The following is a 26,818-nucleotide window of genomic DNA, read 5'->3' as shown; positions in this document are numbered from 1 at the left end:
GTATTGACTCATTATCATTACAGAAATTTCTTCTGCAGAAATTACTGTCACATGATCCCACAAAGCGACCTAATGCTTCTGAAATACTGGAGACTTTGAAGGAGTGGAAAAATGTTGCAGTGAAAAAGGAACGAAGCACGTATTAGAGCCCTTCTAAAAAAAGTATCCTACTTTGGATATTCAATTTTTCTGTAACTGTCTAAAATCTTCTAGGGACTACTGATGGTATTTACCTTCTATTTTAAATTTTCCCTTAATTTTTCACTACATTTTAGGAAGATTTGAATTTTTTTTAACTTCAAAAGCATTTGTACATTTGCCTTATTTTCCTGTTTTATCTCCTTATTATAAACATAGGGAATCTCTCAAATTTTTTCTATTAGTGAATCAATCAATTAATAAATGTTAAGTGTTCATTCTTTCTGGGCCAAAAAATATAAGAAGATCTTTCCCTGTCTTAGACAGCTAACCAGCTCATTAAAGAAATATGATATCCATAAAAAGATAAGTGGTTTTTTGATTTTGGAAAACAGTTTGGTCAAATTTGGTTAGGCTGAAGGTTTATATACCCTCAAAGCCATCAATTCCATTCCCATGTGCATGCCTACAAGAATGTTCATAGAAAGTCTGTTTGTAACAGCCAAAAGAACAAAAAAAATGTCCATCACAAGAAGAATGGATAAATAAATCGTATTTTTTCACACATTGTAATACTATATAGCAGTGAAAATGAATGAATGATAAGCTAAATATAGTACCATGATTTATCTCATAGGAACATAATGTTAAACAAACAGCTGGTTACAGAAAATATAGACAGAATGGTTCTTTTCACATAAAGTTCCAGAGAAGGCTAAATGAAATAATTTTGTTTAGAAATGCAAACAAGTGCTATCCAACAATAAAGGGAAAGAAAGGAATAAGAAATATTAAATCCCATAGTGATTCTCTGAGAAGGGACGGAAGTGTTGTGACCCGGGCGGTGGGGGTGTGAACTGCAAAGGTAACAATTCACCATTTTTTCTTAAACTGACTGTTGAGTTTACTACTGCTTACTGCCTAGTTATTCTTTTTTTTTTTTTAAATCTTAAATACATTTTGTATCTGTTAGAACACAGATATAAAGATACAGCTGCGCTGGAAGGCAGGAGGTAAGCACAGAAAATAGTCACTGTGGAGGGGCTCATGTGAGACTCCTTTCTACTAACGTACCATGGTGCAGGGCTTAGGCCTGGCATTCCAGTGAGACTTCAAGTAGGGGAGGGGTTTAACTGAGTAGAGAGGAACCATATGGGCAGTAGTCTGGGCAAGAGGCTTGGCTTGAGTTCTGAAGAGATACACCTGAGGAACACTGGATATACTCATTTTTTCCCTGGATTGCTGGAGGGAATAGCAGAAGATAATTTGGGTGGCATTCTGGAAGAACCTGAAAGTTGATTTAAATTTTAGAGCAACCAACTACCATTCTAAAATTGTCATATAATTTCACAGTTTTTTTTTAAAGATTTTATTTATTTGACAGACAGAGATCACAAGTAGGCAGAGAGACAGGCAGAGAGAGAGAGTGGGGAGAAGCAAGCTCCCTGCTGAGCAGAGAGCCCGAGGCGGGGCTTGATCCCAGGAGCCTGAGATCATGACCTGAGCCAAAGGCAGAGGCTTTAACCCATTGAGCCACCTGGGTGCCCCAATTTTACAGTTTTTAAAATGAGCCAAATTTAGGCTAAGCAGAAAACTATAGAGAAAATGCTTTTATAAAGGTTTATGGCTATTTAAAAAAATTTTTTTTAAAGATCTTATTTATTTGACAGAGATCACAAGTAGGCAGAGAAGCAGGCAGAGAGAGAAGAAGGGAAGCAGGCTCCCCGCAAGCAGAGAGCCCGATGTGGGGCTCGATCCCAGGACCCTGGGATCATGACCTGAGCCAAAGGCAGAGGCTTTAACCCACTGAGCCACCCAAGTGCCTGGCTTATGGCTATTTCTAAAAAGTTACTAAAAGCAGTTAATATGGTTTTCAACTCCCAAAGGAGTATGTGACAAAGGGAAGGTTTATCGATGAATGCTAAAGCTATTGGTTGAAAAGGCTTTGGGGAACAAGATCTTCACAGGAATTAAGCATAATCCCACAGATGTTATATCAGAAGGGGAAGAGGGGAAATTCACCTTTGCAATGGAAAGATCTCATCCTCTCCTCAATAACCACTTGGTTAAATCTAGCATCACTGAAGGTGGGACAAACTAATATTATGCCTCTCCTAATGTGATTGGTGTAAGAATTATACACTATCACGTATTTAGTTTTATTGCCCAAGCATTTTACTGAAATTCAATCATGAAGAAATTATTAGACAAACCCTGAATGAAGTCATTCTATAAGATAATTACTTCGGGGTTTTGAAAAAAAAAAGCCAATATCATAAAAAAAAAAAAGTAGAGGAAGTATTCTAAGTAGTAAGAGACTCTCTAGAGAGATAGCATGACCAAATACAATGCTTGAATCTTGATTGTATCTTAGATATTAAAAAAAAAACAGAACAGCATGGGCACCTGGGTGGCTCAGTCAGTTAAGCAGCTGCCTTCGGCTCAGGTCATGATCCCAGGGTCCTGGGATCGAGTCCCACATCGAGTCTCTGCTCAGCGGAGAGCCTGCCTCTCCCTCTCCCTCTGCTTGCTGCTCTGCCTGCTTGTACTCACTATCTCTCTCTCAAATAAATAAATAAATAAATAATCTTAAAAAAAAAAAACAACAAAACAAAACAGCCAATAGCTAAGTTGTTTTGGGGACAATTAAGAACATTTGGATATTGACTGCATATTAGATGGCATTATAGATGATAATTTTTGTAGGTGTGGTAATGATATTGTCTTGCAGGAAAATGTCTTATTCTTAGGTAATGCATGAGAAAGTACTTAGGGGTGAAGTACTTAGGGGTGAAGTGCATGATCATGGCAACTTTCTTTTTTTTTTTTTTTTTTTAAGATTGCTTATTTATTTATTTGAGAGAGAGAGCAGGAAGGGGGTGGGAGGGTAGTGGTGGCGGAAAGGCAGAGAGAGAAGCAGACTCCCCGCTGAGCAGGGAGCCCAACGTGGGGCTCGATCATGACCTGAGCCAAAGGCAGACACTTAACTGGCTGAGCCACCCAGGTGCCCGAATATTGGCAACTTTCAAATGTTCAGCAAAAATCAATTATGTACATGAAGAGAAGGAGAAAGCAAATGGGGTGAAATGTTAATAGCTGAACAAGTGATAAATCTCTTTGGAGGATATAGAAGTTGTTAATGCGCCTAAGTGATTTAGCTTCTATGCATATACGTGTGTGTGTGTGTGTGTGTGTGTGTGTGTCCAGATACATAATTTGTGGGACCCAGTGAAATCAAAACACAAGGACTTTGTTCAAAAATCAAGCATGGGGCACTTCTTGAACACAGAATTTTGTGCAACTGCACCAGTTCCACATCCATACGGTCAGATACATATGTGAACATAAGACATATCCATGTGCACACACATATAGGTGCACACTCACGTAACTGAGATGAAATGTTTAGAAGTCTAAATACTAGCTTCTCCAAGACTCCATTATCCAGGACACTGACTAGAAACATAAACTCACAATATCCATTCCCTACTTGAGTGTTCATAACTTGAGGTTCCTGGCATGTTCATTTTTTATTATAGAATAATGAATGATTCTAATATTATTCGTATTTTAATAAATCTTTATGTTAAAACATATGTCAAAACAGAGAATAACCGACTGGGTGGCTCAGTCGGTTAAACATTCGACTCTTCATTTTGGCTCAGGTCATGATCTCATGGTGGTGGATTGAGCCCCCAGTCAGGCTTTATGCTCCCCTCGGCAGGGAGCCTGCTTCTCACTGTCTCTTTCCCTCTGACCCAACCCCTGCTATCTTTCAAATAAATAAATAAAATCTATAAAAATAGAAAGAAAAGTAGAGCGATACTCTGTGTACCCATCACCCAGTTTCAATAACGATCAATATTCTACCTTCTTGTTATATCTGTCCCTTTTTTAAAAAAATTTTTACTGTAGTATTCTAAAATGAATGTTAGGTGTTATATAATTTCACTTGTAAATACTTAAAAGCGTATCTCTGATATAAGATCTTTTGAATTTCAACAAAACCACGATAACATTTTCATTCAACAAAATTAATAAGATTTCTTTGATCATCACACAATAATCTTAAATGTATTCAGTTTTCTTCACAAAAGAAATATTTTTACTGGTTGTTTAAATCAGGATCCATCACTGTCTCTTATCATAACACTTACCTCTGTTTTCAATGTTTTCCTCTTGCCATTCATTTGAGGAAGGAGCTGGATCACATATCCTGTAGAATTTCCTTCATTCAGGGTTTGACTGATAACATCCCATGGTGTCTAGTTAGAAGTAGAAGATTGATTTGATTCTGGTTCTGATTTTTTCCCCCAAGAATGCTGCATTGGTGAAGCTGGATACTTTTTTTGGCATCGCTTTGGGAGGAATATGTTTGGTTGTTTCATTTTGGTGATCTGAAGATTGATTGGTGGGCTCCGGGGGTGTCATGTCCTATCAGGTTTCTTACCCATCTTCCACCTAACAGTTTTGGCAACCATTGATGATTGTTGGTTGGATCCATTATTTCTTTAGGGGTTGCAAAACAGGGATTTTCGGATCCTATCAGACCTCTTTGTCATCTGTGATTCTTCTATAAAGAACTTAAATGGGACAGATGGGATATTTATTTTTAGAATGAGTTGGTGCCCTGGCAACCTCCAAAGGTGGCAAATGAGGTCTTTGTTTGCTGAGCAAGGGTGTGACCCAACCGGTTCTTTAAAACAGTATGCTCAGAATGGGTTGAAGCAGGAAGAGACTATATTTGAAAGACCAGAATGCTGAGAGGCTGTGTCGGCCTGGAAAAAATAGTGGGGTTAGGACTAAGAGGAGTTGGGAACTAATTGTGAGGATTAAGGAGAAGGTATGCAGCAGACATTGCCTCCAGGTTTGCTTGAAGGCATGTGGCTGGATTAGGATGCCATGACAGGAAATAGAGACCTCAATCATATTAACCCCTGAAGAGCCACACATACTTGAGAGCTATTTTGTCTCACACTTTTATCTATTACACAGTTTTTTGTTGGAATTTAAGCCAGTCGCGAGGCCACTGTACATTTGTCTGCACAGTGAGGTGAACACTTAAGGGAGGTAACATGGGAGCTCTCATGTGGAGATGCTGCCATGTTTGTGTTGCAGTCAGAATATTCAGGTGAAAATGTAGAGCAGACTGTAGGAAACGCACGATAGAAACACATGCAGAATGAGGTGTATGTTGTCTGGAAGCAACCCCTGCAGCTTAACTTTGAATCTAGGGGATTGCCCAGGGAGATCATATAGAGGAAGGCAGGCTGAGGGACAGAATATGACGGACAATCCATTTAGATATTTACTCTTTATGCCCAGCCAATCTGTAACGTCTGTGATTCTGTATCTGTGACTATGGCCTATCCCAAGCCTACATTTCTGCAGAAAGGTCTCAGATGGAGGCACTACAGCTGATTGATGTACAGTGGCCTCACTAATGGTTTAAACTCTGACTGAAAAGTGTGTAATAGGTAAAACTGTGAGGTAACAATCTCTCTCAAATATGTGTGTCTCTTCGGGGGTTAATTTAAGACCTGTATCAGTTTTCTATGACTGCTCTAAAAAATTACCACAAACTTGGAGGCTGAGCACAACACACATTTATTCTCTGACAGCTTTGGAGGCCAGCAGTCTGAAATGAGTTTCACTGGCTGAAATCGGGGTGTTGGCGGGGCCATACTCCTCTGGAGGGTCCCGCTTCGTGACCTACATTCACTGTTACTTGAATGAGCACCCACCACACAGGCTCGCTGTGTTACTTGAATAAGGTTTTGCACTCAGTGGCTTTCTACTACGGTTTCTATCTAATATTCACTTCAAATCTTTTTTTTAAAATAAAATTTATTAAGATATGGGGCTCCTGGGTGGCTCAGTGGGTTAATCAGCTCAGGTCATGATCCCGGAGTCCTGGGATCGAGTCCCACATCAAGCTCTTTGCTCAGCAGGGAGCCTGCTTCTCCCTCTCTCTCTGCCTGCCTCTCTGTCTGCTTATGATTTTCGTCTGTCAAATAAGTAAGTAAAATCTTAAAAAAAATAAATAAATAAAATTTACTAAGATAAAATTCACATACGGTACAATTCACCCATTTAAACCATAACAGTTCAGTGTTGTCAAGTATGTTCAGAGTCGTGCAGCCATCACAATTTTAAAACATTTTTGTCACTCGAAAAGAAAACCCAGGCCCATTAGCACTGATTCCTCATCTTCCCCCAAAGACTGATCTATCATGGATTTACTTCCCATCTCTATAGAATCGCCCACTCTGGACATTTCATTTATACGGAATCTTACAACATTTGGTCTTTTTTACTTAGTATAATATTTTCAAGGTTCATCCATGTCATGGCATGGATCAGTATTTCATTCCTTTTTATTGCCAACAATTATCCATTATATGGATAGATCACATTTTACTTATCTATTCATCAGTTGATGGACATTTGCGTTTTTTCCACTTTCCTGCTATTACGAACAATGCTACTGGGAATATTCATGGGCAAGTTTTATGTGGACTCATGTTTTTGTTTCTCTTGGGCGAATACCTGAGAGTGGAAATGCTGGGTCACATTGAAACTCTTGTAACTTTGTGTTCCCGGGTTATCGTCAGGACCAAATTCTGTGTTCCATCATCCCCACTCACAATGAAACCTCTCCCTAGTACTGCTGCTGTTCAGTATTATGCTCACCAATTTGCCTTGCAGTAATTCCTATGTGACTCTTTGTGACTTTCTGGAAAGCAGGGACAGGGTCTCTCAATTTTGTATACCCCAAGGCAGTGAGTGTACTGCCTTGCATAAAACAGAAACTCTGTATGTGCTTTTGAATTGGTGGGAAGTAAAAGTATTAAGAATTTCATGTGCTTGATCCTACAAAATGTGTCTAAAACTAAATAATGTTCACTTTATTTTTAATAAAGTGAGACCTCGCTTTATTAAATGTGTCTAAAATTAAATAATGTGTCTAAAACTAAATAATGTTCACTTTCAAATTTCAACAATTAAATGGCAAATAACACTTCAAATAAAAGTGTCTAAGGCAAACCAATTTCGTATGTTAAAGTCTGTTTATTTTGAATTATAGAAGCTCTGGTATTTTGGATTTATATTAAGAAAACGAAACACTTTAGAAATTATAGAACTTTGAAAACAAACTTAGCACAATACAAACAAAAGTAAATGACATCATGATGTGTTAAAATTTAAGTTCCAAATTTCACATAAATTTCACTGAAGCAAATTCAAATTCACTAAAGCACATTAAAAAATTCTTTTTAATGATGTGCTTCTGTTGGTTTTCATTATTGTTTTTACAAGTCAACAAAGACATATTAATAAGAATAAATTTTTACTATGTTGAAAGGCTGTATTTTTCTTTGCCAATGTTAAAGAATGGAGGGGTATTTCCCACTCTCCAAGATAGGCCTGTTTCTAGCCTTTGACCTGGAAATGCAGACCACAACTCTGGTGGAGTCACAGATTCCATCAAGGTTATTTGCACATTCTCAGCCTAATTATGCATGAACATATTAAAAATATTCTTGTCACTAGGCAGGTGGGAGCTTTTCTCCAGAGTCAGTAACAAAAAAAGAAGCTGGTGCCTAACTCTGTTTTCTGTCTAAAGCAGTCCATGTGGCTTTGAGAATGTCCGCATGAATGTCAGGATATTGGCTGAAATGACAGGAAAATATCTGACTGTAATTCCAAGGAAAGATGAACTCCTTTGTTGTGGCTATTAATTCAATTTTATTGTTTTTGAAGTGAAAAAGTAAATATTAAATAGTATTATCCAAGTGTGTAAACGCTAGTATTATATATATATATATATATATATATATATATATATATATATGTATGTATATATATATATTTTTTTTTTCATAAAAATAATGACTCATTTTCTGAAGAATGGAGGCCTAGGGCTAACTAGTGATTTGCAAGCTCTGCTGCATCGTAGAATGAAGCATAGTAATGCTCAGGCCACACTGACCAATTACATCAGAATCTCTGGAGGTACCACACTGTATTTCCTTTTTAAACTCCCCAAGCTAAACTTGAGAACAAATGAATTAGGTCATATTAGGTCAGAGGCTGATACAACTTGTATTACTGATTATCTTAACACAAATACAAGTTGGTTTTTGCTGTGTTTTTGAGTGTGTGGTTTTTTATAAGAGGAAGGAGCGTGATCTCTTGCTCAATGGTACTGAAAGGTGAGCTGTAAAATTGTACCCCAGAAGATAATAGTGCTCTACATTTAGCCTGCAGCACTAGTTCTTATCCACAGGTGCTTATCAGACTCATTCTTAACACTTCAAAATAAATACAAATATCCAGAAATTCTCCTAGACCAGCTGAATCAAAACCACTTGGGAAGCACCTGAGTTTGTGAACTTTAAAAAAAGTTCTGTGATTTTTGATGTCATATTTTGGTTGAAGATCTTTAGAGGTGTGCCACGTAGTATGTCCTTAGTTGTATTTGATTAAATTACAGGGAAGCAGATTTTAGAATAACTTTAAAAAATCACATAGAGCTACGCAGCAATGGAATGACCCATTTTAAGGCAGTCAGCCCTCTGTGTCTGGAAAAATAAAGGCAGAGGTTGGATTAACACCTGCTGGGAATGTTGTCCAAGGGCTCCCAAACAGTAAGTAGTTGGATCAACAGATAGTTAAGGTTATGCCCAGTTTTTAAGTTTCGTTGGCCAAAACCTGCAGTTGCTCACTTACAATGGGTATTCACATTTTCATGAAAAGTCATGACTTTGCCAGAAGTATCTTAATTATTTTGTTTCTAAAATTGGCTAGATCGAAGTAGCATTAACGGAATGTTGCCTCTGATAGCAGTCTTACCGAGGGAAATATCCTTCCCTCCTTCTCATGTTTGCATGGAGGGATGGAACTTTTTCTTGCTCCTTGGGAGACAGAAGTGCGGGAACAAGCTCCATGAATCCTCATTCATTCCTCTCGACAGACAGGTGTCTCATCTGATGAGCGATCTGGGAGGCAGGAAGCCAGCACGTGTGGCCCAGCCCCTGGTGTGTTCTCTCTCTTGAAACCATTCTCTTGAAAGCTGAATGGGTTTCCGAATGCAAAGGTGGGCTCTATCCCTGGCAAGGCAGAGATCTGCAGTTGTGTCCAGGCAGAGATATTTTAGGGAGCCTGATAGGAGAACAAGCCAACCTTGCCCTCTACTCCAGCTTCACTGATAATGAAGCTGACACTTTGACTCTGACTCCCATGTCTTATTTCTCAATTTGTTCCAAAGTGAAGAGGGGAATAAGAGAGGTATTCTTAAGCCCCAGAAGCATCACAATCGAGTCATGAATTGTAACTACATGTGTCTATAACACTTGTGTTCTAAAATAGCATTGTTTTTTTTAAGTCGATGAACAACTATAAAATACAAAATACTTCCCAAGTTACAAAAAGAACACAACATATAAAAGGCCCCTTTTCTTTACTGGCATAATTTGGGAATTCTAACTGCTCAATTGTCTATTTTTAGGTAAAGGCGACATTTTCCAAGTTTTTACTTTATTGAGAATAGTCTTAGTCGTGATCTGCAGAAGTTGGTCCTGGGCAATTTGAAGAGAGGTCTTCTTTATCTGTGATTTATGTGGAGAAAATGAAAGATTAGTATGACTTATATGGTAAACTATTGCAGAAAATTATGTTAACATAACGTGTTTTGTAGTTGTGTTTGCTACTTACTCCGCTAAACCAGGGAGATACAATAAGAACTAACCAGTCTTAACTGTCAAAAAGTCCTTAAATTCAAGTTAACAAAGGCAACTTGGGTGAATGTTTTAAAAGGGAATGTATGTGGCTCTATAAGACATCTGGCCAGGTTTAAACCCCTTTCTTTCCTTAAAATAGAATAAAATTTTAAAAAATGGAGTGGATTTCAAGATTCTGATTTTTGTAGTTCAGGGACAATAACTACACAAAAGCTAGTTTTAAATTTATTTATTTATTTATTTATTTGAGAGAGAGAGAGAATGAGAGAGAGAGATTAAGAGAGAGCATGAAAAGAGGGAGGGTCAGAGGGAGAAGCAGACTCCTGCTGAGCAGGGAGCTGATCCCAGGGATTCCAGGATCATGAACTGAGCAGAAAGCAGTCGCTTAACCAACTGAACCAACCAGGCCCCCAAAAAGCTAGTTTTAAATTTTTAAATAGGGGTGCCTGGGTGGCTCAGTCAGTTAAGCATCTGCCTTTAGCTCAGGTCATGATTCCAGGGTCCTGGAATCGAGTCCTGCATCAGGCTCCCTGCTCAGAGGCGAGCCTGCTTCTCCCTCTCCCTCTGCTGCTCCCCCTGCTTGTTCTCTCTCTCTCTTTCTCTCTCAAACAAAGGAATAAAAATCTTTAAAAATTTTTAAATATCTTTCAAGTACTATAGCTCAAGAAAGACTCTTTATAAATAAAGCATGAAAATAAATCATCCCCAAGACTCAAAAGTTCTTTCTTTTGAAATAGAAGACTGAAAAAATTCCCTTCTGCACATTTAGTTTCTGAAAAGTTAAAAGCATCTTTAATAAGGCCTCAGTTAATGGGATGCCTGAGTGGCTCAGGTGGTTAAGTGTCTGCCTTCAGCTCAGGTCATGATCTCAGGGTGCAGGGACTGAGCCCTCAGTCAGGATCCCTACTCAATGGGGAGGCTGCTTCTCCTCCACCACCCCAATTCATGCTCTCTCTCTCAAATAGATTTAAAAAAAAAAAAAAAAGACCTCAATTATTTCTATATCCACTATTGCTTTAAGACACTGATTCCACATTGTCGTTTGGATAGAATAAGAAATTTCCATTGTCAGGGCCGCCTGGGTGGCTCAGTTGTTAAGCATCTGCCTTCAGCTCAGGTCATGATCCCAGGTCCATGTAGGGCTCTAGGGAGCCCGCTTCTCTCTCTGCTTGTGCTCTCTTGCACGCGCTTTCTCAAATAAATAAAATCTTTAAAAAAAGAATTTCCATTGTCTTTGGGGAATGTGACTTTTTCACACACACACACACACACACACACACACAAAGTTCAAAAAAAAATTAAAGAACATTTGTGTTCAATATTTTGAAAAAGTGCCAAGTATCTTACCTTCATAGGCTGTTCCACACCAAATACAATACAGATGTTCTTCTCTTAAATAACCAGTCAATATCTGTAATTTTTCCAGTACCTAGACATAGGACACAGGCACATGAATAGTTCAAACTGAACAGAATCTTGGTTTCCTGGTCTTTTGGATCCTGCCAAATTAGCCCAAGGCCATAAATCTTCTGCTACTCTCTTAACCAGGTAGAAGTGTAAAGGGCAGAGTATATTAGAACATATCCCAGTTCATCAGCCACCCTGATATTTTCACAAGTCTGCCAGACACAAAGAGACCACTTGTTAACATTTAGAAAATGAGGCTTGGGCTGTTTTAATCAGCCTCCTTTAAAGACCCCTTCTACTTTCAAAGAATCTTCCTCCCCAGTGGGATGAGAGTGAACACTGTCTCCCTTTGTCCTTAAAGTTCTTACCAATGTTCTCCCAGCTAAGTGGAACACTGGTTTTTCAAATTAGGAATGTTTCCTACAAAATGCTCATATATAAATAACCACAGAAATAGGATTCCTTTCTTGAATAATCTCTACTTCCTTTGAACTTTTTTTTTTTTTTTTTTTTTGCTTTGTGGGTAGAGGAGAGAGGTACTCCTATAGAATCGCTTCCAGAAATTTAACAGGCAATAAGGTAGAAATTAAAATAATTTACATTTGCAGTTTATCCATCATCCAAACTAGAGCTGAGAGTGTAAACTGAAGCTAAAGGAAGAAATTATATAAAGTTTTGGTAAACTTATAATGTCATGGTTCTCAACAAGGGCTGATTATTCCCCACGGAGGTGTTTTGCAGCATCTGGAGACATTTTTGGTTGTCACGGAGAGATACAACTGGCATCTGCTGCGTGGAGGCCAGGACTGATGCTACGAGGCACAGAACAGCAGCCCTTGCCCCCAAACAATCACTGGGCTGAAAGCCTTAATGGTGCCAAGGCTGACGGGGCGCCTGGGTGGCTCAGTGGGTTAAAGCCTCTGCCTTCGGCTCAGGTCATGATCCCAGGGTCCTGGGATCGAGCCCCACATCGAGCCCCATATCAGGCTCTCTGCTCAGCAGGGAGCCTGCTTCCCCCTTTCTCTCTCTGCCTCTCTGTCTACTTCTGATCTCTGTCTGTCAAATAAATAAATAAAATCTTAAAAAAAAAAAAAAGGTGCCAAGGCTGAGACCCCCTGATCAAACAACTGGTGGCAAAACATACACTTAAGTCTTCACTCTTATATTCATCTTCCTCTGGCTCTTTTTCTTCCTCTTCCTCTTCCTCAGTCTCCTCTTCAAGCCCCAACCAGTACCACGCTTCCCTCGGAACCTGAATGTTCTGAAAATGAGAAAATTATTCCCAGTTAAACACAAATATGTTCATGTCACCATGAATTCGTATTCTTTCAATTCAACATTTTCTGAATTGCCTCGAGAGTCAAGCATTGTGCTGCATGAACCATGGGAATAAAGACCCAGTTGGAATATTGTCCCCAAGTTGCTGCCGGTCTAGTGGGGACAAGAAGCCTTGGGTATATGTAGCCTAATGGGTATAAATTAATACATATAAGCTAGAAATGTTAAGTGTCATGACACAAACACAAAATAAAATGCTATGAGAATACAGAAAAGTGAGAGATGGCTTCCAGAGATCTATTTACATATGAGGGAAATTTGACAAACGTTTTTGAGACTTCAAATGAAGTCATTTTATTTTGGTGAAAACATCAAAATAAAAAATAAGCGCAAAGCAAAATAAAAATAAAAGAAAAAACAGAATTGTAAAAACCACTGACATCTAAAATAGTAATCTACCATGATTTTACTAGTTAGGGATGCATGAGGTACTGAATATGGACTAAAAATAGGTTGTTCTGGTTAATCAAATATTCTGGTGAACAGGATTTCCACACGCATCAGCTCTGAGTTATCGATACTCAAATAAGTAGAGAACAATTAAATATAAAAACGCTATCTGAGGCTTACCGGGTAATTCAGACCACCCCAGTTCCTGCAGCGGACAAGTCATCTGAGTATCAGTCATCAAAGATCAGTAGTGCCCATTAAATGAAAGCTTTATGGGGTAGCAGGCTAGATACAGTGGGTTTGGGAGTTCTTTTCTTTCTTTTTTGGGTCTAATTAGAGGGCAAATTACACTGGGTGCAAAAAAAGTGTTCCAGTTGGAACACAGCTGAAAGGCTTGCCTTCTGAGTATCCAACTGGCGGCAGGCTCGCTGGCTTCTCCTCAGGTCTCCTTCCAGCTTCACTTCATCGTGCTTATGTTTAAATCGCAGTCTAAAAAATAAATCAAATCCAATCAAACAATCACAGTCTCACTGAAAGAAGAAAACAGTCCACGAGAGTCTGTACTCTCTTCGCCCATTCTATGTGCCCAGCTTCCAGAGAACATACCCCAGTAAAGACAAGATGAAACCCAACCCAGCACAAGTACAAGGTGTTACCGAAACTGCTCTGCAGCTGTTTCTTCAGCTTGGTTTTGCATGTGAATCTTTCTCCTGTAGCTTTCTAGTTTTTCCTCTGCTTTCCGCTTCAGCAATGCCTCGTGACCAAGACCACTTTTCCCTGTTTAAAAAGCAAACTCTGCTGAGGAGGCTGCTGGCTTCACACTTGAAAACATGGCTACTGACATATTTGTAAATGACACACAATTTCAATTGGAGGACAATCACTTAAAATCAATGAACATGAACGATAGGAGAAAATAACAGAGATTTTTTTTTCCCCCTAAACCCAAACTCACAATTTGATTTATACAAAGATCATTAGTCTGATCTCCTAAGATAGTCACGCTATATAAAATTTTTTAAATTGGGAAAACAGGATCAACTGTTATACTTTCATATAAATATAATGAACAAATAAAATATTTATTTTTCTCTTTAATTCATCCAAAGTATTAAGAAAAACACTAAATGGATAAATCTGTCTTAGAAAATTTTGACGGATTTCAATGGAGAAAAGTAGCTTGGCATTTTTAATGGTCACTACAATTTTTTCCCATATTTTTATGATTTAAATTTTATTTTACACTCAAACTTTTATTTTTTAGTTTAAAAGACTTAGAAGTTTAAGAAACATCTTACAGAGGGCTTCCTTTGACAAGAACTGTAACAGTGCTACCATAAAAAAGTATTTAGTAAGCAAATACATGTGCTAGATCTAAGTGTAAGTTATTATTACTGGTAAATATGCTCAAAAATAATTATATACCTGTTTTGACGTTGAGAGGAATTGGCTCAACAATACCATCCCCTAAGAAAAGAGAACAAAACACACAAACTACTTTAGAAATTCTTCCGCAAACTATAGGCGAACCTGGTATGCGATATTACGATGTTCTATACATACCCCTCCGGCTTACTGAATATACCCTATCATCAACTACCTCCCTGGCCTTCAAATACCTGCTCCTTAGTAAGGATGACCCACAGCCCCCTCTGCCCTGAGAAGGTAGGGTTTCCAGAAGTGAAAACACAGATACTCTATGTCCAAGAGGGCGGCAGCCTCCAGAGAAACCAAAGCCTTGCTGGGTGAGGATCAAAGCCATTATAATAAAGAAGAGAAAATGAGAAAGACAGTTTACTACAAACATCTGACCTCTCCATCTTACTAAACAGTCTCACTTTCTAGAAGGGAAGCAGGAACTGAGCTTGTCCCAGCAGGTGCTCATTGAGGCAGCTGCCACAGGTACAGAGCAAGCGGGGAGAGTCCTGCCATCCTCCTCAATGTCACTCCACTGTCCTTTGGCCCTTGCTCTCCTCAACCCTTCTCTTGTCACCATTCTTAGCTGCTGCCTTCATTCTAAGTCTTGCCCATCCCAGATGTTAGCATCTTCAAGGCTAAGCTGGGCTAATAAGTAGCTCTTGATGGCAAACGTTGTCTGAAGTGGTGAAGGAAGATGAAAGTTGTCCATATGCTTGTGAGCACCTAAGAGACTAGCTAAGTTGTTTAAAGTTCGGTGCAGCTGGATAAAGAGTCGTCTCTGGTACTCATCAGTAGATCAGCATTTGGTGGTTAGGAACACCTGCTTCTGTCTAGATGGAACTTACCACTCTTGCCAAGGGCCTGACCGCTTTTATATCCCATCTTTTGGAGCAGAGCAAACCCTTTGTTTTCACAGCCTAATGCATTCTTCAGCCCAATATCACGTCTTTCTTGTTCTTCTTCTTTTAAACTCTTCTGCCTATTTTTCAAATTAGCTTCCTGCTGCTTTTCTTCTTTTCGACGGGCTTCTCGGATCTGCCTCAGCATTGGCAATCCCGGTCTGATGTCTTGTCTGAAGAATAAGGGAAAAGGGGATTTTGGATGAGTACATGAAGTTTTCTCACAACTTTGCTACTCACTCGTTTGACACTGCTTAAAAGTTCAGTAGCACTTCTATGATCACCTTTGTTATTATTGGTTATTATTGGTATTAAAACATAATCAGTGACCTCTAGAATGGCGGTCTTAATAAAAATAATGAAGGCTGGTGCCAGATTGTAGGAAACTAAAGGAAGTAGAGAGTTGAAATAGTAATTTTACACTAATTTTTCTAGGAGGTTGGACATAATAAAGAGCAAAGCTGAATACTAATTAGAAGAGACAATAAGATAAAATAAAGCAGAAGAGAAATTTCCTTGAAAGAGAAGAGTAACAAGAACCAAGGGCAGAAGTCAATGTTTAGCATTAAAAGGGAAATAAAGGCTCCTAGTATATTTGTATGAAAATGTAGGAGATGTTCCCATAAAGCAATAGAACTAACCTTCCAACTTGCATTTAAAATCAATGCTATTACTTAGGAATCTCCTACATACTATTACATGAGGTATACATCTTTACTTACTGGACATTAATGAAGGAATCAGACATGTAGTCCTCTTCTTCTGCCATGTTCAACTTCATATGGCAAAAGTATCTACAAATCAAATAGGATAAAGTAACAATACCTATTATTTCAGTTTATGATGGAAATAGACCTTTCTCTGTAGCTCTCCCACACATTCAAGTGCCTCCCAGCAGCTTTCTGTGTGAAGCTCCCCAATAACTCATTCTCTTCTACCCCAAGCTTCTTTCATCCCCTATTATTTCCAAATGAATGTCACTACAATCTGCCCATTCCTGACCTCTTACAAACCTCTGCCAAGACTTCCTCTATAATACCCCTCATTTTTCCTATATTTAAGGCATTTCTTTCTCACCTAAACTATTACAACTACTTCCTAACTGTTCTCATTGCATTTGGCCTCTCCTCTCCCAATCTCTTTCCTACATGCTCTCCAGAGTGGTTTGTTTGTTTGTTTTAAAGACAGCTATTTTTTCAAAGCTCATTTTATTTTAGTAATCCCTACACCCAACGTGGGGCTCAAACTCACAACTCCAAGATCAAGAGTCCTGTGCTCTTCCCACTAAGCCAGCCAGGTGGCCCCAGAGTGTACTTTTTTTTTTTTTTTTTTTTTAAATAAGTCAGGTCATTTAACCTGTTTCAAATCCTTCAATAAGCTTTACTCTGTAGGCACTGGAGGACCAGTCACTTAAACACAGTAGCAGAAGGGATCCTTCATTGTCTGACCCCTGACGCTCCCTTAGGATTCAATGGTCAAGTCATAGGGGCTTCTCATTGGCCTCTGAACATACTACAGACATTTCCTTCCTTCTGGGCCTTGGCGACCCTCCTTCGGTCTGTGCTGACCATTTCAGGCATTGCTCTACAGCACTCCACGTCCAAGCTGCTCCTTTGGAACTCGATACAGTTAACGTCTCATGTATATGGAAACATTTTTTGAGGAGAGTTTCCATCCAAAACAGTTAAAATCATGTAACTATTTTCCCTTACAGGGATAACATAATTATCAAGAAAGGTGCATCTTAAACTTTATTATGTACAGGAACTGCCTCAGGAGCTTCTTAAAATCCAGAGTCTGATTGTGAGCTAGAGCCTGAAGTTTTGTATTTCCAATAAGCTCCCAGGTGATATCAATGCGGCTGGTCCAGTGGCTAGTTACAAAGGGAGTCACCGGTTACAGTGCACACATGCTGTTTTTACCTGTATCCTTTCCTTTGGGAACCTAGCCCTCTGCTCTCCATGTGGTTCTAGTGGAGGGTGGCAATCTCAGTACTCGTACCAGGGACTCCCAATTCTGGTATACTATGTCCCAGCAACAGAGGAGGTGATGAACTAACCAGGGAAGATAAGCGTCTATTTCCTTACATGATAAGAATATACAGATTTGGGGCGGGGGGAGAGATACCTTCACATACTGGTATCTTCACATACTGGAAGTATGTGAAGCTGGGCTTCAGATGGCCACCTTCCTGGCCATATGAAGAGATTCTATTCTGCAGAATGAAACCAGATAGAAAAAATGGACAAAAGTAGTCCTAAAAGCAGTGAGTCTCTAAGTCTAGTTCCTAAGACCCTGATTTTTATAGCACTTTCTTTGATGTTGGGATCTAACATTCTTCCAAGCTAGACGGACTGATAAATTTCCTCACGACTTAAACTTGGAATAGGGATTCTGTCAACTGCAACTGAGAGTCTGGACAATTACACTGGATGGGAAAACTATTACTGTACTGTTTTTGTTTGTTTTTATAGTTTCTTAATGTATTCTTCCTAACTGGGCTGTAAACCCCAAAGACAAGTTCCCTACCACTGTGGCCCAAACACCATAAATTCTAAATGTCTAGCTATGGTAAGAACAAGAAGAGTCTTTGTGATTTTGTAATAATAGAACACTTTTCTCCCTAGGTCATCATGTCTTAAAACAGATGTACAGATAATGTACTTTTATGAAACAAACACTCTTGTAACCAAGCAGTGGCCTCCAAGATGGCCCCCAATGATTCCTGCCTCTTGGTTTTCCACATCCTTGCACAGTCCCCTTCCACAGTGACCAGGATTGACCTGTAACCGATAGGGTACTGTGGAAATGATTGGTCATAAAAGATACTACAGCTCTTAGATCACTCTAACTCTGGTTAGATTACTCATTTTAAAGAAAGTCAGCTGTCATGTAGTGAGGACACTTCAGCAACTCTATGGAAAGGTCCACATAGGAAGACCTGAGGTCCCCTGTTCACAACCATTACAAAGTTGGGACATGTTTGAGACATTTTAGACATGATTGAGACATCTTAGAAACAGAGCCTCAAGTGCCAGTCAAACCTTCAAATGATTCAGCCCGGGCTACCATCTTCACTACATCTTCTTAAGAAAGTCTGACTTAAGTTAAACTACTAACAAATTCCTGACCCATAAAGCTGTGAGAGAATAAGTGATTATAGTTATTTCAAGCTGCTATATTTTGGGATAAATTATTATACCGTAATAGATAATATAATCCATCACCCATATCACGACCCTTGTCAGCTACCTAGGAGTCCTCTTTGTCCCCTACCAATTGTATAATTTTCTTACTTCTAGTTTCATCAGCCATGTGTGCATCCTTAAACATTATCATTTTTTATTTTTATTTTAATAAGGTAAAAATACATGATTATACATAGCATTTGTGGTAATTCACCCACTGTCTCTAAACTTCAACAAAATTTTCATTTTTAATAATAGTACTTTTACACATAATGGTTTAGCGCCTACCCGGTATCTCAAACATTTTTATTCCATTTAACCATTAACAACTATATAAGGTAGGAATAGTTAGTCCAGCTTATTAGTTGGAGAAACTAAGGCTCAGTATGGCCAAACACAAAAAACTCCAGGTCTCAGTGCTCTTGCTTACTGCAAACCAGGTCAGATTATTTTTAAGGGACCCATTTAGCTCTTAACTGTTAGGCAGATCTGAATGGAGGTTCCAGTTTTTTTTTTTTTTTTTTTTAACTTTCCCTTTGTGGGTACAATATACTTTAGCATCATCCATTCGCATCAAGCATAAGGACAAACTTCGTAAAGCGATAATCCAGGCACTGATGACACAGTAACAGCAGCGGAAGTGGTTTGGAGCGGTCGGATTCTGGGTATACTTTAAAGGCAAAGCTAATAGATGGGAAGCAGTGTGTCAAAGAGCGAGGTCACCGATTGCTCCAAGGCTTTTCGTCTGAATACCTGGAAGAATGGAGTTAGCCAGTTTGTTAGACCGTAGTAGGTCTGGTTCGGGTAAGGTTTGTCTTGTTTTGTTCGGCAGAGAGCGGGCAGAGAGGCGGCAACACGAAGGCTGCTTCAGACCTACGGAGAAATCCATTACACATCCAAGGGGAGAGAAGGGCTACGCAGCTGGACGTATAGCAGAGACCTAACCAGAAAAGCCTCAGTCCTCCCCATCCCCACCCCAGGGACCCGATTCCTCCCTTCTCGCGTCCATCCCAGCTGCAAGCATCCCGCAGACGCAACGACTCCCGAGCGGGTAGTCAGTGATGGTGTGACGGGGTCGTCAGAAAAAGCGCAAAGCCCAACACCTTTTACTATTCCCTCTGGGGTCCCCAGCGTCCCCACCCCCGTACCTGGCAGCTCTACTCTCGCCCGGCCAGCTCCAGCGAGCGCGCGCTGCGCATGCGCCCACCTACACCGTGCGACGTCTGAACCTCAGGTCCCACCTGAGTTTCCAACAGAGCCATCAATTGGAAACCTGTGGCAGGCAGGACTAGGAGGATGTGATTAGTACGCTTGCGCAAGACTAGGCTTCCGCGCATGCGTTCTACATTCGTTTCCTGCCGGCCGGAGCGCGGGAGGCGGGGCATCCGGGTCGTTTGGCAGATGCTTCTCGCCCCGGAACTCAGCTGTTCAGCCCCTGCCAGAGTAGGAGGTGAGGCCACCCGCGTCTGCCGCCAAAGCATGCACGGTGACATGCACACAACCCCCTGCCCCCCGTTACGTTTTCAGAGGGCTGGAGAGGAAAATCGAGTTTGTAATGAACATTTTCCTTTCTCAGTCTCCAGGCTCGGTTCCGGGCCACCGTCACCTACGGTTGACAGCCCGAATGGCCCTGTTGAGGCCTGCGGCGGGCTCTTGCATTTCCCCTAGGCCCGGTACTGAGCTACGGTGGTCCTCCGAGTAGCCGGGTTAACCCGGACCTGCAGCGCGCACAGCCTCTGCGGGCTGCATTTCTCGCAGCGCCCGGGGTTGCCACGGGGATGTGGCTCCGTCACCCCATCCCCGTAGGAAGGCTTTTGGAGACCTCCAGTTTGACATCTTTATGCTGGGAGTTTTGACGTCCTCCTGGGCCAGGGGAGGGTAAGGGTGCTGTGCACCGAGCAGTGGGCTGGAAAAGAGGAGGATGGATTGTCAGGCCCAGCTGGTGTTTGATCTTGCCGAAGTTTTACCATTTGTGGAATAAGTTAATGACATGCATTTTTCTACGCATTTTTCTTCTGGGATAATGCCTTATTTGCCATATGTATTTATATATTTTATATTTTAAGTAATCTCTATGCCGAACGAGGGACTCGAACCCACAACTCCAAGTTCAAGAGTCATAGGCTCTACTGACTCAGCCAGCCAGGTGCCCTGCTATTTACAAAATTTATTTTAACTATTCCTTTGTTCATTCTTCCTCACCACGCATGACTTTCATTTATGTTTGTTTTCGTTTTACGCTGGTCCTTTAGAATTCGGTTTTTGGGTTTAATCTCAAAGAAATTATGTAAATTTCCCCCAAATGAAGTGAAAAGTAAAGCCCTACTTTTCATTTTTTAAGTGGTTACATTCATTAAACTTGACTTTTAACATTAAAAAATCCTAACAAGTATTTTTTAATTTATTTAGGTGTGACTTTTAAACTTCAGTAATGGAGCTAGCCCACAGTTTATTGCTAAATGAAGAAGCTTTGGCTCAAATCACTGAGGCAAAGAGACCAGTTTTTATCTTTGAATGGTTGCGATTTCTTGATAAAGTCTTGGTTGCTGCCAACAAGGTATGGTATTTTTTTTTTTTTTCTTTTCCAGCTGGGTTTACATAACGAAGCATATTATATGTTCATGATTTGTGATAAAACAAACATTATGTTTTGGGAAAGTTGTGAGGTCACTTATGGAATTGAGAATGTAGCACTGGAATACAAATTGTTGTCTGTCCTTTTTCTGTCTTGTTGCAAGACCTGAATCTCATTTTAACTTTTGCCTACTTCATGTATCTGCCTGGACAACTGAATGTGACTGGAGAAAAATATGATATGACTGCTGTCATTTTATATTCATTTATCTCCAACTTCAAGTGGTCCTAAAGTGCTGCCTAGCAATCCCAGTATCTTCACTTATCTCTCTGAGGAATTATAATAGGTTTTTTTCCCCTTTCTGTTTTCTTCTGCCTACACAATCTCTTTTATCCTAGTTGCTTTTCCTTGTGTGTACATTTTATTTTCTGTCTTTAATATTAGATGCTTTCCTCAAATACCTGATGATGTTTGGCATCTGTTCAAATTTAAGAGTGAGTAGGGGGTGCCTGGGTGGCTCAGTGGGTTAAGAGTGAGTAGTAAGTTCCCTGGGCAGGATGAAGTTCATTAACTGTGCTTCACTGTAGCTAGTCCTATTGTTTGAGGAACTCCTGACATTGGTATCATAGGTTTCTCGTAGCTACTCATTCCCTGGAATGGACATTTCTACTCTAGTGTCCTAGAGTGTGTCAGCGGCTGCCTAGATTCTAGGAATTCGGGATGGCTAGGAGCTTCAACGTCCAGTATGTAAACTTCCATTTAATCCCCCTGTCTTCAGTGCAGTTTTCCCAGCTCACAGCTGTGCTGAGCTCCCTAAGTCTGGAGTGGAGGAGAGATGCAAGAGAGTCTTACAGCATCTAGACTCTCAACCATTTCCTCTAGCTCTAGGCGCAACTTCAGTCTCTCCTCCAAAAGTGCCTAGAGCTTTGAACAACAACAAAACAAACATGAGCTTTATGGGATTCTGTGATGTAAGTTGGGTCTCTTCTCAGCTTTCCCTATTTGAGATACCTGGCCTCTATATTTTCTGTTGATTATTTTACCATTTTCTTTGCTCTTGTAGATTTGGGCTCTTTTGGGGGTGGGGGCAGGTTGCCCTTTAGTATCGTTTTAGTAGTATTTCTGGAGAGACAAATTTAATGCATAGATTCATTTACAGTTCTTAGCTCAAAGTTTCTATTTTCTCTTAAACTCCTTCTAAGTGAGAATTTGTTGCCTACATTTCACTGATATGATCTTGGTTAGTCATCAGTGATCTCAGATTCTTCCAGCCAGTGGTCAGTGTTCTGTCCTAGTTGACCATCAGCAGCGTTTGATATAGTTGATCCTCTACCTTGAAACACTTACTCAATTTTTTGTTTTGTTGTGCAGTTGAAAAATACAAAAGTACTTGTAGGTATTTATTCCTTCAATGATATCATAATCTCGTGATTTTTACTGCCATCTATACAATAATAACTCCCATATACCCAACTACCTCTTCCTTAAACAGCATCTCAAAATTAAGATACTCAAAGCCAAATTCTTGATTTCCCCATCCTAAACCTGTCCCTTCCCTAGTGCTCATCTTCTCAGGAAACGACCATTTCTTCCTTCTTGTTGCTCAGGTCATAAACCTTAGAGTCATTCTTGACTTCTCTCTTCTTCTCAAACTTCACATCATGCACATCAGCAAGTCCATTGGTTCTACCCACCCAGTATGTCCAGAATTCAGTTATTGGTCATCACTGCCATTGTTCCCATCCTCATGTCTCATCTGGGAACTTCCCAAGTGCTCACCATATTCCAGCCATATACCTTGTAGAGTATTCTTTGCTCAGTATTCAGAATGTGCCTGTTAAAACGTTCTGATCGCATTCCTCTTGTGCTTCAAGTTCCTGCTTAGAATGACATAGAAAATTCTTACAGTGGTGTGTAAGGCGCTCGCTATACAGTTTGGTCCCTTCTACCCTTCCAACTTAATCTAGATCCACTACTTCCTCTCTCTGACAATGCTCCAGCCAAACTCGCCATCTTGCTGTCCTCAACTAAACATGCTTCCACCTCAGGGCCTTTGCCCTTGCTCCCTTTGCTTGGAATGTTTTTCTCGCAGATATATGCATAGCTCACACTTTCAGTTCTTTTCAGGGAGGGCTTTTCTTACTAATCTGTACAAAACAGACTTTACACTATTCATTTGTATATTTGGTAAACTCTGTCTTTCCCCACTAGACTGTAAGTTCACAGGAGCAGAGACTTTGTTGTGTTCGCTGTTCCATCCCAGTGCCTAGAAAATAGCGCATGGCATCTAATAAGTGCACAACTGGCATTTCTTGAATGAATGAGTGAACTCTCAGTATTGATTATGGTGTATCTGAATTTTTCTTTTTGTGCTGTCTATGGCTCTTGAAGTTTCTTTCAGTTTCCTTCAATGACCTATAATTTATGAACTACTGACTTTGCTTTTACAGGGCAGCATTGCTAGGTTCTAAGACTTCAGTTGTCCACATGCCCGGTATTTTACATCCTTTGTTGGTTTCTTAGTAAGTTGGTGTGGAAACTTTTTGGATCTAGAGTAGTCACTTTAATTGGTAGCTACCTTTTTGGCATTGGAGGGGAATGAAGGATAATACTTAATCTAGGAAAGAATGGTTCATTTCTTTATTTTTTTTTTTAAGATTTTATTTATTTATTTGTCAGAGAGAGAGACAGCACAAGCAGGCAGAGTGGCAGGCACAGGCAGAGGGAGAAGCAGGTTCCTTGCTGAGCAAGGAGCCCGATGCAGGACTTGATCCCAGGACCCTTGGATTATGATATGAGCCGAAGGCAGACGCTTAACAGACTGAGCCACCCAGGCATCCCAAGAATGGTTCATCTCTTGCCAAAGTGTTCCTTATCTTGAAAATTTTCATGTATGGTTTTATGCCTAATGTAATCTAGATTTTAACTGTTCAGTATTTTTTTATTTTTATTAAAAGGTAACAAAGGCATATATAAGAAAAAACTGATAATATTCTTTATGTTTTGTAACAGACTGATGTAAAGGAAAAACAGAAAAAACTTGTTGAACAATTAACTGGATTAATAAGTAGTTCGCCTGGACCACCTACACGAAAACTGTTGGCTAAAAATCTTGCAGCTCTTTATAGCATTGGGGATACTTTTACGGTTTTTCAAACGCTTGATAAATGTAATGACATTATCAGAAATAAAGATGACACTGCAGCCTACTTACCAACAAAACTGTAAGTACTTACTGTGACATTTTGTTTTTTTTAAGAATAATTTATCTTAATAAGGGACCACTGACCATAAAGATGCCCAGGTGAGTGGAACCTGCGGTGTGTTGCTTGACAATGAAAGATCTAAGTAGGTCTGGGGAAGGGGTTCTTTTTCAAGCTGTTTCATCACGCTTGGGACTTTTAGAAACGACAGAGAATTGGTATGTCAGCAATTTGCACAGAGGTCTTTTAGTAAATTTGGATGGAGAGAATATTCTTGGCTGGGATAGAAAGAAAAGTAAAGCATTTCTAGATGATGGGATTGAGGCAGGACTCAGCAAACTAGCCAGTAGGCCAAATTCAGGCTGCCGCTTATTTGGTAAATAAAGTTTAATTGGAATACAGACATGCCCATTCATTTAGGTGGTAGCTGCTATCATGCTCTAGTGGCAGAATTGAGTAGCTGAGGCAGAGACCTTTTGCTTGCAAGTTTACTGACCTTAGATTAAGGCCTTCCCAACTCCTGGCTCATACTTGTGGCTTGGGTCATGGATAGACATTTCCAGAGCAAGCCTTCAGGTTAATGGCTATAGGGTGCATCCTATGAGAGGGTCAACTAAGAAAACCAGCAGTTGTATACTGGTAAGCCTACTACTCCTAGTGAGGAGTATCGTCAAGGGGAAAATAACTCATCTGTGGCCTAAGGGGAGAACAGGGTCAAGGAGGCTTCCCAAAGAGGTATCAGCCGAAGATCAACAACAGGGAACAACACATGGTGGTTAGTCAAGTAAGTGGTTAAGATGGGAAGATGGATGTGATAGGCCAGGGATTGACAGACTTTATGAAAATGTGCCAGGTAGTAACTTTTTGGCTTTGTGGACTGTCCATCTCTGTGACAACTGTTCACCTCTGCCATAGACTGTGTGTAAATAAAAGAGCTGTGTTCCAGTGAAACTTTATTTGCAAAAACAGGTGCCAGGCTGGATGATGGGCCAGATTCGGCCTACAGGCTGTAGTTGGCTAACCTGTTTTCTAGGTGAAGGAAACTTCTCATTGGGAGCAAAAGTAGGTTCTTTATACTTTACTTACAGTGCTTTTCAGAAAGATGCAAAATGGAAGAAACAAGTCATGAGGGGAACATGAGAAGTTCAGTTCTGGGTGCACTGATTTGCAGTAGAGGAGGGAACATCCAAGGGACAGTGTGTAGTAGCTAGTTTGAAGTTGTGGTCCAGATTTCAGAGCTCTGAATTGAGAATGTAGTTTTGGCAAGTGGAGCGGAGATTAGGAACCCTTTGGTATACATAAAGTTACCTAGGAAGGTTCCTTTTGGGGACTAGAGGATGGCCAAGGACACATCTCTAGAATGCCATGCAAGGGGCCTGGACCAGTGAAATAGCTTAGAGAGGAAACGGGGAGATTATTCTGACCCTGGACACTGAGTTTTAGGTCTTTTCTCAACTGTACAGGTATGTTGTGATTAGATTTTGTGTTGTTTTGAATAGATGTAGATCTCAGAAGTTTTAGAAGAGGTTAGAGAGTCCTAGTGTTTTCCAGTTTATTTTGGAATTTGAAGCTATGTTAATACTTTGATGGTTTAGTTCTCCACCACTTAGCAAATCCACACATTACCTTCTCGTTCTGCTTAAGTAGAATTTACTATATATTCCTTATTATTCATATGTATTTCCAGTGGATTCATGGGTTTTGTTTAGGAATTCTCTAAATATTCTGGCATGTGACCTTGGTCCTTTTTAGTTTTGTTAGCAGCCTGGAGAATACTGAAAGAAGCATAGGATTTAGGGTCAACCAGGTGAAGGTTTCCCTGATTCTCCTATTTATTACATATGTGATAGTGAGGTATATGTATTTAATATCTCTGCCTCAGTAAACTTGCTCAGGATACGTAGCTATTATTAGGTGGCAGGTTCTAGGACTTAGTCGCAGATCTGCCAGACTTCTAGGATGCCACTCTTTACTTCTGTCCTGTACTCCTGCCTGTACACTAAACTCACAGCTACTCACTTCTCTGCTATTCATAGAACTGATGATGGAGTGGTTTCCTCTGTCCTGAAGAGATGGGCTTTTGTTATATTTCTTCTTCTGTGTAGCCAAATGTTCCATGAAAGCCATAAAAATAAATTTTAAGAGTAATTTTTACTATTATTTATATATTAAGAGGCAGGAACTGTGTGCGATAAAAAAATGTGTAAGATAGATTCCCTGTTTCCAGATTTTACATTTCCACTGGTAGGATAAGATATAACATTACTTATATTTATTTATATTTATTTTTTAAGTAGACTCTATGCCCAATGTTGGGGCTTGAACTCATGACCCTGAGGGGATCAAGAGTCACATGCTCTACGGACTGAGCCAGCCAGGCCCCCCAAGATATACACATTTAAATAGTCAAGTTAGAACACAGTAATTAGATTAATTTTTATCAAAATGAGTGGTTAACTTTAAACTTTATATGTAATGAGAGAAGAGGAGGAATCATTGTAGATTGACATAATTTAGG

The 26,818-nt window shown here is 39.9% G+C and overlaps 3 protein-coding genes across 13 annotated transcripts in view; 2 read left to right on the top strand and 1 right to left on the bottom strand.

Annotated features, from left to right (window-relative positions):
• EIF2AK2 (eukaryotic translation initiation factor 2 alpha kinase 2) overlaps positions 1–1,497 on the top strand; it is a 31,395-nt gene extending 29,898 nt beyond the window's left edge. For 2 of the 3 annotated variants that reach the window (XM_032353023.1, XM_032353024.1), the window contains one exon: positions 24–1,497. In XM_032353023.1, coding sequence (XP_032208914.1) covers positions 24–146 — 123 coding nt within the window. In that variant the 3' untranslated portion in view covers positions 147–1,497. The remainder of the gene's footprint in view (positions 1–23) is intronic. The other variant, XM_032353025.1, reaches the window with a different exon arrangement.
• Positions 1,498–9,681: 8,184 nt separating this feature from the next.
• GPATCH11 (G-patch domain containing 11) lies at positions 9,682–19,849 on the bottom strand. 5 transcript variants are annotated; one of them, XM_032353029.1, is made up of 10 exons: positions 19,671–19,811; positions 19,276–19,395; positions 16,057–16,128; positions 15,281–15,507; positions 14,442–14,483; positions 13,673–13,793; positions 13,415–13,505; positions 12,433–12,549; positions 11,229–11,310; positions 9,682–9,749 (listed from the first exon to the last, which is right to left on the bottom strand). In XM_032353029.1, the coding sequence occupies exons 3-10, from the start codon at positions 16,113–16,115 to the stop codon at positions 9,694–9,696; spliced, it is 795 nt and encodes a 264-aa protein (XP_032208920.1). In that variant the 5' UTR covers positions 16,116–16,128; positions 19,276–19,395; positions 19,671–19,811; the 3' UTR covers positions 9,682–9,693. The 5 variants fall into 5 exon arrangements, with proteins under 5 accessions (XP_032208920.1, XP_032208922.1, XP_032208923.1 ...); XM_032353031.1 differs by having other exon boundaries at positions 19,734–19,811; XM_032353032.1 differs by lacking the exon at positions 19,276–19,395 and having other exon boundaries at positions 19,764–19,849.
• Positions 19,850–19,889: 40 nt separating this feature from the next.
• The window catches only part of HEATR5B (HEAT repeat containing 5B), a 105,453-nt gene continuing 98,524 nt past the window's right edge, over positions 19,890–26,818 (top strand). For 3 of the 5 annotated variants that reach the window (XM_032353021.1, XM_032353018.1, XM_032353022.1), the window contains exons 1-3: positions 19,890–19,972; positions 20,932–21,079; positions 24,110–24,321. In XM_032353021.1, coding sequence (XP_032208912.1) covers positions 20,954–21,079; positions 24,110–24,321 — 338 coding nt within the window. In that variant the 5' untranslated portion in view covers positions 19,890–19,972; positions 20,932–20,953. The other 2 variants (XM_032353019.1, XM_032353020.1) reach the window with 2 other exon arrangements.

This window comes from Mustela erminea, chromosome 7 (assembly GCF_009829155.1).
Source record: "Mustela erminea isolate mMusErm1 chromosome 7, mMusErm1.Pri, whole genome shotgun sequence".
Lineage (NCBI taxonomy): Eukaryota > Metazoa > Chordata > Mammalia > Carnivora > Mustelidae > Mustela > Mustela erminea.
The sequence above is the reverse complement of the archived record's forward strand: the minus strand, read 5'-3'. Positions and strand labels throughout refer to the sequence as shown.